At 34.3% G+C, this 16,002-nt stretch overlaps 1 protein-coding gene across 1 annotated transcript in view; it reads left to right on the forward strand.

Moving 5' to 3' along the window:
• The window catches only part of PIP4P2 (phosphatidylinositol-4,5-bisphosphate 4-phosphatase 2), a 50,791-nt gene extending 37,856 nt beyond the window's left edge, over positions 1-12,935 (forward strand). The window contains exons 5-7 of the mRNA XM_010975990.3: positions 251-303; positions 11,800-11,890; positions 12,567-12,935. Coding sequence (XP_010974292.1) covers positions 251-303; positions 11,800-11,890; positions 12,567-12,710 — 288 coding nt within the window. The 3' untranslated portion in view covers positions 12,711-12,935. The remainder of the gene's footprint in view (positions 1-250; positions 304-11,799; positions 11,891-12,566) is intronic.
• Positions 12,936-16,002: the final 3,067 nt, after the last annotated feature.

Raw genomic sequence — 16,002 nt, forward strand, 5'->3', positions numbered from 1 at the left:
TTTTCATTGCAAAGCAAACCTAGATTGCATCAGAACCTTGGGAAAATCATGGGAACTGTTTCAGAGGAGAATCCCAACCTTTATTTTAAGGGAGGGGGAGATGTGTTGGAGGGGAAAAGCTCATATAACCTGAAGAGGTTGATGGCTTCTGCTGTGATCTCTGAGGACATTTGACCTAAAAGAAACATCTTATCAGATTGGATAGTTTTCAGTTGTTTTTCTTTTCAATCTCTTCTTATTTATTTTACAGTGGATGGAACTGAGGTTCAACACTCTGGCAAAATGCCCACACTGCAAAAAAATGTAAGTTCCCTTTATTGGAAATACTAGTGGGAAGTACTTGCGAACAATTTAGAGTTCAGAATTTTCACTTAAGTACATTTTTATTTTACAACATACTCTAAGGTGAATACATGGTTAATATATTTATGCTTTTCAAGACTAAAAAATAGACATCTTTAAGTTGATTAATATATTACATTTTGAAATCAAAATGATTGGGTTTATCTATTCTCTGAAGGGAAATCAATTTCTAAGAAAGTGAAATTACTAAGATTATCAGTAACCTAAGAGAATTTTCTAATGTTCTAAGAGGTTATAATCTATTACAAATAATCTAAAATTTGTATTTTTTAAATGGGCTGTAATCTAGGAGAAAATCACATTTAGGGGGTTTATAATTAGGTAGTTGTTAACTTTTGTCATCCCCTGCCTAACAAGATTATTATATGATGGCAAAGTTTTTAATAATCATTTATCTCCCTTAACTATTCAGTCAGTTTCTCCATATTCCTGAATGGGTATACCTAAGGAAAATAACAAAAGACAATGTAGAAATGGGCAAATAGAGAACATTTTGATTAAAGACATTTTATGCCATCTGTGTTGGGAGCCCCCAAGTCACCCCAAGATTTGTTGACTTTCTGGGGGAACTAATAGGAATTAGTATACAGTCATACTCACAGCTTTATGGTGAAATTATGGAAAGCAAACTCAGCAAAAGAAAAAGGCACGTGGAGTAAAATCTGGAGGAAACCAGGAGTAAGCTTCCAAGAGTGAAGTTCTACAGGACTTAATGCTTCCAGCACTGAATTGTTACAACACATGTGAAATGTTTTTGACCGGAGAAGCTCATTAGAGACTCAGTGTGTAAGGTTTATTTAATTCGAGCTGGTCATATAGGCACCTACTGCATACCACGTACCAAAATTCCATACTCCCAAAAGGAAAGCAGGTGTTCAGCATGACCCCTGTTGTTTGCACAAACAGCTTAGGCACAGCAAGGCTGATCAGTAAGGGGGAAGAGTGGGGAACTTTTTTGAAATCTAAGTTCCCAGATGTCAGCCAAGGGCCAGCCTTACAAGCCAGCTTCTCTAAGGACAGCAATCTTAGGCGGGCTATATTAACTCTTTTCTGCACAGCATCTATTTTGCTAATAAAAATTTCATCCAAAAATTGCTGTTTCCCTCTTCCATGTGAGGAAATTAAGCAAAGGAAATTAAACTGGAATGTTTTGGTAATTTAGTATTTAAAATCAAACATATGAGCTCATAGTTCAATCTTTGTGATCCTTAGGCTAATATAAATACTATGTCTATTTTGAGAGTAAAATAATCCTAAGAAGGGCTTATAGGAGAAAAGAATTAAAAAGTGCCTGAGAAGCAGAGTATATGTAACAAAATATCTCAATTTATCTGTGATAGATTTAATTCTGACTAACAATAATCCTGTGAGCATAACTTCTTCACAGCACATTTCTAGCTTTAAAGGAACAGATATTTCATTTTTATTGATTTGTGAAATTAATCATCTGAATGCTTAACTTAGTTGAATCCAGAAGTCTGTACATGGTGAAGCAAAGTGAATAATCCCAAATAAGTGCGCAGAAAAATGTGAACACACGTGTGTGAATGTGTATGTGAATAATCCATATTTCTGTAGGTTATCTGTATTTTCCCAAAAATGAAGAAAATCGAATATATCTTAACCAAGAACATTAAGTTGGGTTTTAAAAATCTTCTAGAAAGTAAAAAAACAGGGACTACTTGCTGTTAGCAGACTGTGCTGAGCACATTGATCATCGCGTGGTGTGCACGTGTATATTAGCTGTAGTCTTTACCACAGTCACGGACAGCAGGGATTATTATCCTCATTTTACAAACGAGGAACTGTTAGAAAGGATAAGGATTTTGCTCAAGTGATTTGCTTGGTTAATCATTTTAGAACAATGGCAATATTTTGCTAATAAGAAAGAAGTGTTGAATATCTTTTTGCTAAAAATAAAGAAGTCTTGAACGTCCAGGTACTCTACAGTTGGTTAAGGCATCACAAGATGGCGTATTAATGTGAAGAATTTGTATCAGTTGCTTAAGGAACAGCTTGCCTAGAAATTCACATGAAATAAATCAGCTTCAATATCATTCTTAGAGGAGTGTTTATGGAATCGGAGTCACATGCTGAGGATGGGAAGACTTAGGGCATTCATTACTTATTTGAGCAAAGATACTGTTATCACATGAACGCTCATGGCTCGTATCCAGATTTCTTTTCTTTTTTGAATGTTTTTCTTCATGACAAAATGATGAGTCATCTGTTGAAGTAAGATTCTGAGATTTTTATTTCTTTAAACTCAAATAACAAATACCCTAAATTTATTTTCAAGTTATAGAAGTTATTAAATCATTGATGTGAAACTAGCCTGTTATTTTCATATCTCACAAAACAAGTAGGGGGACCTTCCCCCAGGGCTCCACAGACCAAGAAGCAGTTTCTTCATCTCGCTGTTTCTTACTTATGCAATCACTGAGGCTGCTGTAGATGAAGGGGAGGTCTCTCTTTCCACTGGGCTGCTTGTGGCCACTGCTGGACAGGAGATATAATCTTAGCATTCTGCAGTGACAGTGTGAACCATATTTCCATGAAAATGTTATAATGGACCTAAGACTAGTAGACATGATGATCTAATCCATGATAATTATCCATGAATATCATTCCTTCATCACTGAGATACTTTTGTGTGGGTATCTTTCTGCCATTTCAAACAGTAAACAGACTCTTATTCTCAGAAGTTACCATTTTATTTTTCTGTTTAGTGCTTTCTTTTATGATTATGATTATTCATTAGTTCTGGGCTAGGTACTAGGTACTCAGAATAAAGATAAGCCTTGCTTTCAGGGGACTTAGTCTTGTGGGTATAGGGAAGAGAACAGACAATTACAATAACATTATAAGTGCTCTGAAAGGCTATGCCCAGCACACTCTGCTCTGAAGAGCCCCTAATCCAGATTGGAGGGCAAGGGTACATGAGAGAGGGCTTCCAGGAAGGAGGGATATGTGCAATAAGTTGTCAAAGATGAGTGGGAAGGATATGAAAAAGAGGGTGATGGTTCTTTGTAGAAGGAGCAACTGTGCAAAGGTATAGTGGTACAGAGGAGTCAACGTATAGGTGTCCTATTAAGGAAATGGAATAGATAGGATTGAATGTGAAAGCGTAAGAGAGAAACTGGGGTCACGGATGACCTTAAAGGTGAGAGGCTGTAGAACCAACCATTCACTAAGCTAAGGAACGCAGGATCTAGAAGAACTCTGTCTGGCAGGGAGATGAGATGCTCATTTTGAACATAGATATAGAGTGACTCGTAGGTTTTCCAGACTGGCTAGATCACCAGTCCCTGAAATTCATATCCATCTATCTGCTTCTCAAACCACCAATTTTGCATCAGTGTGGCCATGCCTTCTGCCTTCCTTTACCAAGATAACTGAGAGCTGAAAAAATTCTATGCTGATTAGCTGTTTACACTTCAGCTAAACCCTTGCTTAATACTCCCTTTTTCGGTGTCCTTGGTTAACTCCCTCCCCGAATCCTCAAAGCAGTTATCTCCAGATATCTTCTGTTCCTCTTAGACCCCTATCCCTCGTAACCTCCACTCTGCCTCAGCAGATGAGTTGCCTTCTTCCTGTCTCTCTCAGATGTTTGAGGCTATCTGTGAACTCCCTCATCTTCACGCTTCCAACCTATAAACCTATCTTTAGCTGTGTTCACTTTATTTCTTCTTCTCAGAGTGATGTAGATCTCTTTCTTTCAAGGCATATCCATTTCTTTTTGATCATGGCACCCCATTCCCCCTGGAGTAAAGTGCAATTAGCTCTCAGTCCCCACTGGGCCACTGAATTTACTCTGACAAAATTTACTTCCCAATGGCAAATTCTAATAGATCTGTCCGTCTTCATTCTGCTTGTTTTCTCTATAGTATCTGGTTATGTTGATAATCTTGTCTTTTTTTTTTTCTTTCAAATGTGTTCTTTTCTTGGTTTCCAGACATCACATTCTCCTGGCTTTCTCCCATTTCTTAGAACATTCTTTGTTTTCTCCTTTGTTGGCTTTGCATCTCTTTCACGTTGTTAAATATTGCTATTCTTCAGGATTGGAACTTAACCACAATATATCTGTGATTTCTCATGTTTTTATGTCATTTATATGCCATTAAATCACAACCAATATACCATTAAATCACCCCAGATCTCTTCAGAGCTTCTGATTTAAATAAGCAATCTTGCCTATTTAAATATTCACCATCTTGCGTATAGTCATTTCAACCTGCATGTTCCATAAGCATCTCAGACAGAACATATCCAACTTCCCCACACCTCTCTGCAAACTAATCTTCCTTATGTACTGATGAGTAGCTTATATTAATGGGTGTTTTGCTATCTGCCCAAATGACCAAGCCGGAAATCTGAATATCTTTATCTACTATATACAAATGAAAACAAGTCGTATCAATTCTGTCTCTTGACATTCAATTCTGTTCTCTTATTCTCACTATTCCTACTGTATCTAGTTCAAGCTTTTAGGATCTCTCACCAGGACTACTACAATGGCTTTCTAGTTTACCCCTTGGTCTTCAGCCTTGAAGTTCTCCTTCCATTTTTCAGAGTAATGGTCCCTAAATGCAAATATGATTTTAAACTCTTTGGTTTCTTTTAGTAGCTCCCAGATTCATGACCATGGCATACAGTTGTGCAGGTTGTATACTGCACAACCCAAGGAGGTGCCATTTCCATTGTTATTCTAGGTCTTTCTATTAGTGCTGTGTAAGGTGTCCTGAGGAAGGATATTTTCTACTTACTGACATCAATGCACCATATAGATTATTATACGCCTACCCATTGCCTAAAATCCAAAGTCAAATTCCACACTTGTTACTTAACAAGATTTATACAACCATCCAGGTTTAGGTATCTGCTTAACTTCTTGAGTTGTATCTTTGTTAGGTTTTCTTCCACCACTACAACCAGCCTCAATGGATTCCTCTACTTCCATAAATACACAATGTAGTTTCTTGCTTCTGTCCCTTAGTCTCCTGCTAGGCCTGCAGTGACTAGCTGGTCTCTCTCATTCCTATCTACTTGGAGAATCCCTACTGAACTTCACAAATTAGTTGAAAAGCCCCTTGTTTCTACTCATTTATAGAAACATTCCCTAGAAGAGAGGTCATTCTGCAGCTTGTTTTTTGAACAAAATTTTTATTTTTTCATAGCTGAACAAAGCTATTGTTATCAGCTAAGATGACTTAATCTCCCATCTATTCACATCTTACCCTGTCCTTAAGTTCTGCCTACTAAAGCCTCCCCTGGCTACTTTGTCTGAAAACTGCTTAAATAACACTGTTCGGCACCATCTTCGTTTTCCAGGTGCCATTCATGATGCTAGTGTTCCACAGGGGAGTGTTGTGAAGAAGAAGGTAAATCATTTGAAGGGTGAATAGTTAGATGTTTGGGAAACCCTGCATGATCTTTTTCTCTTGGAGGTTCAGTGTCCACATTTTGGTATATTAGAGGCTCTTGGTGTTCACATCCAATAATATGAAAGATCAGTTAACAATTTACAAATATCCTTTTAAATGCCTAGTTCAGCTCGTCTGAAAGTTAAGAAAATCCCCAGGGACCAGAAATGGAGAGCAAATGACAACCAGGGCCCCTAAGGCTATTTACCAACACTAGGGACCCAGAACCTTGGGTTTCAGTGTTCAAATGAAGAATAAGAGAGATGGCCTTGGCCTTGCAGAAGGTGGGGATTTGGAATACCATCCCCCCACCACCCCTAATAAAGTCCTTAAAAGACTATTCTCGATGAAAAGAGTAAGTTAAGGCAAAAAGCCTGTTGGAAAAGGAAGAATACAAATGCAGATTTTATAAGAATAGTGATTTTGAGGTTTATATTTTACATCATTTATATGGTCTGGGAAAACCCGGTCCCCAAAATTGTTTTAAAGTGGTTTAGGGTTGGTATCATTCTAGGGAGCATGGAAAGAGCAAATGAAAACTGTGGATGAAGCCATCCCTAACCCATGCCCACCATGATTCCTTATATTAAGATCTGTCAAAATAAGTTTTCAACAAAAATACCAACTACATGAGGAAACAAGATACCATAAGTAGAACTGACACTGGTAGAAACAGCATAATTAGACTTCTGAGTTCTTCAGATACTATAATTATTAGATATAGAATATGTTATAACCATGTCTAAAATTTAAAAAAAAAAAGTAAAAGAAAACAGGTAAGAGTCTATTAAAAAATGACCAGACACACACACACACACACACACACACACACACACACACCTGTATTAATAGCCCCAAACTGGAAACAACCTGGATGTCCTTCCATGGCAGAATGGTTAAACAAACTGATTTATCCAGACCTTGACATACTATTCAACAATCAAAGAAATGAACTATTGTTCATCGGTGCAACCGTTTGGATGAATCTTCGGGAATTTATGCAAAGTGAAAACCAGTCACACAAGGTGACGTACGGTATGATTCCATTTATGTAACAGTTTTGAAATAACAAAATTTTAGGAATGGAGAGTAGGTTAATTATGGCCTGGGAGGTACAGGGAGCAGGTCGGCAGGAAGGAGGTAAATGTGGTTATAAAAGGATCCTTCTGGTGATGGAACTCTTCTGCATCTTAACTTTGGTGGTGGATACATGAATCTCCACATGGGATAAATTGTATAGAATTAAATACACACACTCAAATGAGTATAAGTGAAGCAGGAAGTGTGACTATCAGTGGATTGTGTGATTGGCCACACCCTGGTTATAATATTGCACTATAGTTTTCAATATGTTACCATTGGGGAAAATTGGGTAGAGGACAAATGAAATCTCTTTGTATTATTTCTTATAACTGCTTATGAGTCTACAGTTGTCTAGAAATTTTAAAAAATTAACCCTAACAGGCAGGTTTTAAAAGAAACAATAAAACTTCTAGAAATTAAAAATTACAGAAGTAAAAATACAGTGGACCAAGCTAAACAGCAGATCAGATTAAGGTGACAGTTGAAGTTGTGGAAGACAGAGGTAAGTAAATTACCTAGAATCCATCAGAGGGACAAAGATGAAAATAATATGAAGAGAAATGTACATGAGAACACCTGATATGTACCTGATATAGAAGGAACAAGAGGATGACATAGAGAGGCACGTTGAGGAGATAATCCCTAAAGATTTGAAGATCAATGAAAGATAGAAACTCACAGATTCAAAAAGAACAATGAAATCTAAGCAGAATAAAATGTGTTATAGTGAAATTGCAGACAACCTATGATAAATAGAACACATTAAAGGCAGAAACAGAAAAGGCAGATTTTTAGTATGAAAAATATAACAGTTCTATCAGCAAAAATCTCAACAGCAACAATGGAAGCCAAAAAGTTTAAAAATACTTCAAAGTACTAAGAGAAATTAACTGTCAAACCAGTGTTATCGACCTTTCTAAACCATCACAAACTAATGAAAGTAAAATAAAAATATTTGCAAATGCAGAACCAACCAACCAAAAGTACCAACCAAAAGAGTGGTTACCACCCTGGTATTCTCACTAAAGAAATTGTTAAAAATGAACTTAAGGAAAATATCCTAGAAGAAATTTCTGCAATGCAAGAATAAAGAAAGGGTAAGCGTAGAAATTCTAAGCATTCATCAGAAACACTGATGGTATAAATTAGCAAAAACAATAACAGTAATAGTATTAATGCTAACAAATTTGGAGAAACAAAAATAGAATTGAACTGAAATATTAGAGAACATGAACATGTAAGTTGGGAGTGGAATGTTTGGAATTAAAGCTTTCTAAGATCCTTGCATTTATTTGGAAGACAGATTTTCTAAATGATTTTAGTTTTTAAAAGGTATGCATATTAAACATTTAACTGCAACTGCTAAATGAATAGAAACAAATTGTAAAATTTTCTAAATACTAGGTAGAAAATGAAATAAATGAAGCACAGTCAATCCAAAAGAAGTCCAGAAAAGGGAGTGGAAAAGCAAAGAAAATAGAGGAACAATAGAAAGCGAAAATAATATGTATTAGTTGTCGAAATACATATAATTAGACTATACTTGTCAATAAAACTTGCAAGAAATGATCAGACCAGATTTAAGTACATCTATATGTAATTTGAAGAAGCACATGAAATATGAGAACATACTAAATAAAGGGTGAAACCATGAAACACTAACCGAAAGGAAAGATACTCTAGGCAAACACTAAGCACCAATGAAATAGCAATAGTAATGCTAGTTAAAATAGCAGACGCTGATCTCTTCTTCCTTGCAGTAGAAGAACTATCAGTCTTAATAGCCACCCACCTAGAGACGACACTTCCTCACCTCTCTCACAGATAGCTGTGGCCATGTGTTTCCGTTAGGGCCAGTGAAATATTCACAGAAGTGATGTCTTCCTAATACTCTCCTTAAAGACACAGCTGCTTGTCTTACTTTTCTCTCCCTTCTTCCAATTGGCTGGAAAAGGCAACTGCAGCAGGAGACTTGTTACTGTGTTGAGTCAATGGAACAGACAGCCCTAGGTTGTATGTTTACCTTTGAATTCTTATATGCAAGTGAAATAAGCTTTTTAAGCTCCTGTATTATGGCTTTCTCTATTAAAGCATTTTAGCATGTATTGTAATTATCTCATATGCTTTAGGGTAAAATGACATTATTATTATTATTATTATGGTCACTTCATCAGAAACATGAATTCTGAACTTGTGTGCACAGAATAATATAACTTTGAAATACATAAAATAAAAATTTATACTTATAAAGACAATACTCTTGTAGATCGACATAAATACAAAAAGCAAAATTGTAATACTTTCAGAAGAAAAGATGCAAAATGTTTTTATGGAAATAGGAAAGAATTTCTTAGACAAGGCATAAAAAAGTGCAAACTGTAAAGGAAAAAGATTGATAGTTTTAACTATGTTAGAAGTACTTCACATTACATTGATATTCTTAGTAAACACTCATGATCATGACTTATCATGATTATTAAAAATGAACTTATAAAAACACAAGCTATAAGAAGATATGTGCAGTATATATAGTTGCCTGGAATAGTATGCAGATTATATAAATCTCATCTATGAATCAGTAAGCTAAAGACAGCCCAAGACAAAGAGACACTAGGTATGAACAAGCAATAGAAAAAAACAGTAGTCAACCTGCATTTGGAAAATGTCCAACTTCACTACAAATTAGGGATATACATAATAAACCACAATGAAATACAAGTCACACCCATGAAACTGTCAAACATGAGAACAATACTGTATTGAAGTGTTGATGAAGATGTGAGTGGAGCACTGGGAGCTCTCATATAGTATCAGGAGATATAAACGTGGCATTTATTAAAGGTATGTCTACAGTACAACCGAGCAATTCTATTCCTAGGTATATGTTTAAGAAATTCCTGCATATGTACGTAAGGAAACATAAAAGTGTGTTTGAAGTAGCCTTGTTGTAATAGCAAAAAAAATTTTTTTTTTAAAAACCGTGACTGTCCATCAAAACGGAGAATGAGTAAACTGTTATTTGCATATAATGGAAGATAGTTGTGAAAATGAATGAACTACATTTCAGATATCTACATATGAATATGGACGTCTCATGTAGAGTATTGAGCAAAATAAAAAAGCAAGTCAGTTTAACATATATGCATGTAAAGTTTAAACACATATAAAACAATACAATATTGCATGCAGATACCACATATGTATTAAATGTATAAGAAATTTTATTATCCATGAGATATGTGGTTTTGGTCATTGCTTATCCCTGTGATAGGATGGCGGTTGGGTTGTAGAGTAGCAGTAGGTTATTTCATTCCTGGGAAGACTTCCCAGAGGTAGTGACTGTTTTAAGTTGAGTGAGGAAAAATGAGCATGGGTTTCCTAAGCAGAATTCATGCACTGAAATTAATGAACTGAAGTGTGTTCCTCTGGCTCACAGAAAAGCTGTTCCAGTATTCACTCAGAACTTTTTGACTTACTGAGTGTATTCTAACAAATTTAGTTGGCTTTAATCCTTGGTAGATTAGACACCCAGCAACAGATATATGGGGAAATGAGAAGTGCTGGCCAATTGTGAGATACAAGACAAGAAAAACCACCAAATGCATGCATAGTTATTTAAACTAAAAGTAGTCTAAGGCTAAATACAACATAAAGGCAACGAATCACAGATGCTGTTAAGAACTCCAGATAGCAGGCTGTTTAATTAATGATGACCCCGAGCTCATCCGGCTGTTCGTGTTTCACTTCAAGTATTCAGGAATTTTTATGGTACATATTTGGAACAGTATTCAACATTTTTTTAAAAAAAGATTTGGGACTTAAAGGAAGTTATTTTTCTGTTATGCCAAATTAATCTTTTTGGAATAGCAGATGTCTAAATTATGCCTAGTAAGTGATGTATTTCTGTATTTCTTTTATTCAGTAGACATTCCGTGAGTAATTCACCATGTGCTAGGCATAATGTTGGTATTGGCCATACACAGACAAATCAGATATTTCATTATATCATTCACTAACACAATGTGTGATATATGATATGTGTTAATATATGTTTGTTTAGTAAGAGAAGAAAGTGCTAATTTGGCTTTTTGATCTTTGCTGTACTTTTATCATTCTGAAAATTTAAAAAAATTAGAAGCCAAGAGAACCAAAAACTATTGGATTTGGAATTTCAGTTGAGAATTATATTTTATGAATTTCTCATAGGCTTCTTACAGGGTGTATTAAAAGAGTTGTAAAACTTTAATCCCTTTAATTTTGGAATCCTAATTCTAAAATTTATCTTAAGAAAACAACGGAAAACAAGCACAATGCTTTTAGATGATGCTTAGCTGGCATTATTTATAAGAAGGAAAACACTACATGTCCAGTAGTGGTAATTTGTTAATTTATATTTATCCATCAGAATTCTTAATGATGTAAGAAAATGCTTCTGCCAAATTGGTAAGTTACAAAAATGGCTGGAAAAAAATAGGCCAAAATGTTCAGTGGGATTATAGGTAATTTTTCTTTTCCTTTTTATTCTTTCTTTTTATTTTCCAAATTTCCTACACTAAACATTTAGCAACCCTTATAAATGTAAAGAAAATCAAATGCTATTTGTAAAATAGCACTGATTTTCCACTCTGGAATAGATCTTTTTGGAAATAAATTTTTATCTGGAAGATCATTATAGACCACAGTGGGGTTTTTGTGGATATTGTCAATGACTTAAGACTTGAATTTTGTTTAAAGCAACAATACTATATCACAAATTCACCAATTATGATTTTGGTCACTCATTAGAAATGACATTCTTATGTATGTTCTTGTCTCTCAAGTCGAAGAAATAAATGGAAGTACTAAAGCCATACAAGAGTACTCACAAAGATGAAATGGAGAACGTTTGCGTAAATACTTAATGTTCTTTCTTCCTCTCATGAATTTTCAGTTCCTCAGTGGGTAGTGCACTTCCACGGAGACGCTGCTGTGCATATATTACCATTGGAATGATGTGTATTTTCATCGGAGTTGGATTAACTGTGAGTGTTCCCCTACTCACCGTTAGAATTCTTTCCTCTCAGCTTTATCAGCAGTAAATGGTGAGGTCTGGATCAACCTTCAGTGATCCCTGAAGAGCCTGCCTCCCTGGCATACCAGGCCCAGAAGCTATGAGGAGTCTGAATCCAAAGCAGTCGGGGCCTGTTTTTCAATGGAATTTGCCCATCCAGGTGAAGTCATGTCTTGGGACCCCGCTGAAGGTCCTTGACATTGGGAACTTTACCATCTATTTAACAAAAGCACATTTGTTTTTATTTAGTGCAAGAACCAATTTTGCTATGGCCAAAGCCAAAGCAATATTCATTCAGCCATTGGAGTTCTGGAAAACCATTCTTTTTATTCAAGTCAAACAGATTTATTATCAATATGGGAATGGCATAGGGGTTATACAGATTTTAAATTCCTTTTATAAATAATACATTTTAATGGAATTTTTTGTTTACTTCATAAAATTTATAGTGACTGTAACTAGCAGCATCATTTCATTGAATTCTATTCTGTCAGTGGTCGTCAACAAATACACCAACATATTTTATAGGGATTTTGTGGTTTTAGGAATGTATTTCATAAAAATCATGTGTAAGCCTACACAAGTTCTCTAAGTTGATATTTCTTAAAGTTTCTAACCTTTTGTTTTTATATTGCTTTTTATTTTAGGTTGGAACCCAAGACTTTGCAAGGCGATTTCATGCAACCTACGTTTCTTGGGCAATCGCTTATCTCTTAGGTCTGATCTGCCTTATCCGAGCTTGTTATTGGGGTGCCATAAGAGTGAGTTATCCAGAACACAGCTTTGCATAAGCTTGCTTATGATTTGGTGATGCAGGTGAGAGTATCTAGCAGTTCTTGATAAGCTACTCTGGACATCTTTAAATCATTTCCCTAATGGATTTCATTCTGGTTTATGTATGAAGTTTCAAGACTTTGGGAGTCTTTTGTGAACAAATGCACTCACATTATATGCAAATAGTTTGTTTTGCTGCTAGATTTTCAAGCTTCAAACAATAAAGCTTGGTCCTCATATCCTTTTACATATCTTAAAGATATTTTTGGATTTGTTCCCACACATTACATATAACATCATTATTATCTTTCATTAGTTTTAAATCAGTTATTCCATTACTTGCTGATCTGTGAGTATTCCCAAGAAGTGTTTATAAATGTTTCTATAATAGCTTCACATTTATACTTAATTTTAATTAAACATTATCACAATTGCTTGCTTTAAAATCTAAGCAATATGCATTTTGCTTGAACTGCTTACTGTAACTTTAACCTAAGATCATAGTGACCTTATTCAGGAAAAAAAATTTGTGTATACCTTCAAAGACTTGACATTCTTGTCAGATAAAGACCATTTCTAGATACTGTATGCTTGTTTTATGTCGTTTGTAGAAAGATATAATATTTTGGTAGTAATTTAAAATACAAGAATAAAAATATTTATTTGTTCACAGTTGGAGATATGTTGGATAAATGTTTTTTCTCAAAGATCACAGGACTTTTGTCTTTCATTTTGGTCTGTTTTTTATTTACTAGTTATAAAAGTTCTGGCCTAGATTTATGAAATTTAATGTTAATCAGCTGTATGTATTCCTTTATGAAGCCTGAAGAAAGTATTTCACATAACATGTTTCATAATATTTAACCATTTACAAAGATGTATCTACATTGGGTTGTCTTCTGTTTCATGGTACATTTTTCTTTTTAGGATAATTATGGACTACTTATATGTGAAGGCAGCCTTTGACATTTTATACTAGCTAAAATATTGAGATTAGATGCAGTTACTTTTACCATTCTTCTCAAATATAGCTGGTCAAATAATTACCAAATTTATTCATGAAAATAGATGAAAGATGAATAGCAACATAGTTTTCTAAAAATTCGCTAGGATTTAAGGAATCAGCTCTTGCACTGCCCATCTTCGCAGTTTTGAAAAAGAAATTGCTTAACTGAGAGGTAATAGTCTAAAGCTTTTAAAGTAGTAGAATTAGATAATGAGGTGATCTGAGTAAATTAATTGGCTATTCCAGAGATAAGAATAATATTTTAAATTATTTGTGTTCCTGATTAGTATAAAATGTACTCATCAGAATTTGAAGCGAAATACACATAAACTTCAAAGAGTAAATGATAAATGTATAAATACAGTAGCTCAGGATTATATGTATCTTTGAAAATACACTAATAAAGATTATTGTTCAAAAATTACTTTGTTTTATTCCATTTTTAAAAATAAGAGGTCTTTCCAAAGTTTTCTTGAGATCTTACTCTAAAGTTTTCATGTTCAAGAATGTACATGATGTTGCTTTCTATAATATTCACTTTTTTTAAGTATTTCATGTTTTTATTTTAAAAATAAAGAATTTAATCCATTCATAATATACTTGATATTAGGTATCAAATAAGATTCTGATTTATTTCTTTTCCTAATGGTTGACTAGTGATAGCAGCATTGTATATTGATAATACATTCTCTCCCCATTAATTTGAAATCTTACATTAAATTATATGTGCATGATCATATTCCTTTTGGAATATAACTCCATGATAGCCTTGGTCTTATTTGCTGCTTTATTTCCAGCATTTAGAACAATGCCTAGTGTATATGTGTTCAATAGATACTTGTTGAATGAATAAATGATTGAATGAATTGGTATGTTAAATTCTTATATGCACTTGTGTCTGGATTTTATATTTGTTCCAGAAAGTATAGGTAAATATTTAATAATCTTGTGCTAAGGAAAATTTTGTGAGTAGAACCCTAAAGCAGAAATTAATAGGAAAGAAATTCAACATCCATTTATGATAAAAACTCTCAACAAAGTGGGTGTAGAGGGAATATACCTCAACATAATAGAAGTCATATATGTCAAACTTACAGCAACATCATACTCAACAGTAAAAAGCTGAAAACATTTCCTCAAAAATCAGGAAAAAGACAAGGATGCCCACTCTTGCCACTTGTATAATATTGGAAGTCTTAGCAACAGCAATCAGACAAGAAAAAGAAATAAAAGGAATCCAAATTGGAAAGGAAAAAGTAAAACTGTCACCATATGCCAAAGACGTTATACTATATATAGAAAATTCTAAAGACACCACCAAAAAATATTAGAACTAATAAATGAATTCAGTAAGTTGCAGGATGGAAAATTAATATACAGAAATCTGTTGCATTTCTATACACTAACAACAAACTATCAGAAAGAGAAATTAAGAAAATAGTCTATTTATAGTTGCATCAAAAAGAATAAAATACCTAAGAATAAATGTAACTAACCTTTTACTGGCGATGAAAGACCTCTACTGAGAAAACCATGACATTAATGAAAAAAATCAAAGATGACACAAAAATTTAAAGATATACCATGCTCATGTATTGGAAGAATTAATATTGTTAAAATGACCATATATTCCCCAAGGCAAACTACAGATTCAGTGTAATCTCTATCAAAACACCAATGGCATTTTTCACAGAACTAGAACAAATAATTCTAAAATTTGTATGGAAACACAAAAGACTGTAAATATCCAAAACAAAAAAATTTTTTTTACTGGTAAGAGGAGGTAATTAGGTCTACTTATTTATTTATTCTTAGAGGAAGTACTGGGATTAAACCCAGGACTGCATGCATGCTAGGCATGCATCTACCACTTGAGGTATACCCTCCCCCCAGCCAAAACAATCTTGAGAAAGAAGAGCAAAACTGGAGATATCATGCACCCTGATTTCAAACTATACTACAGAGCTGCAGTAATCCAAAAAGTATGGTGTTGGCACTAAATCAGACACATATTACCAATGGAACAGAATCAAGAGCCAGATATAAATCCACACATATATGGTCAGTTAATCTACAACGAAGGAGGCAGAAATATACAATGGGGAAAAGACAGCCTCTTCAATAAATGATTTTGGGAAAACTGAACAGCAAGTTGAAAAAGAACCAAACTGGACTACTTTCTCACATCATACACAAAAATAAACTCAAAATGGATTAAAGACTTAAATGTAAGATGTGAAACCATAAAACTCCTAGAAGAAAACATAGGCAATATGCTCTTTGACATCAGTCTTAGCAATATT

The sequence above is a fragment of the Camelus dromedarius genome, chromosome 20, assembly GCF_036321535.1.
Source record: "Camelus dromedarius isolate mCamDro1 chromosome 20, mCamDro1.pat, whole genome shotgun sequence".
In the NCBI taxonomy this organism is placed as follows: Eukaryota; Metazoa; Chordata; class Mammalia; order Artiodactyla; family Camelidae; genus Camelus; species Camelus dromedarius.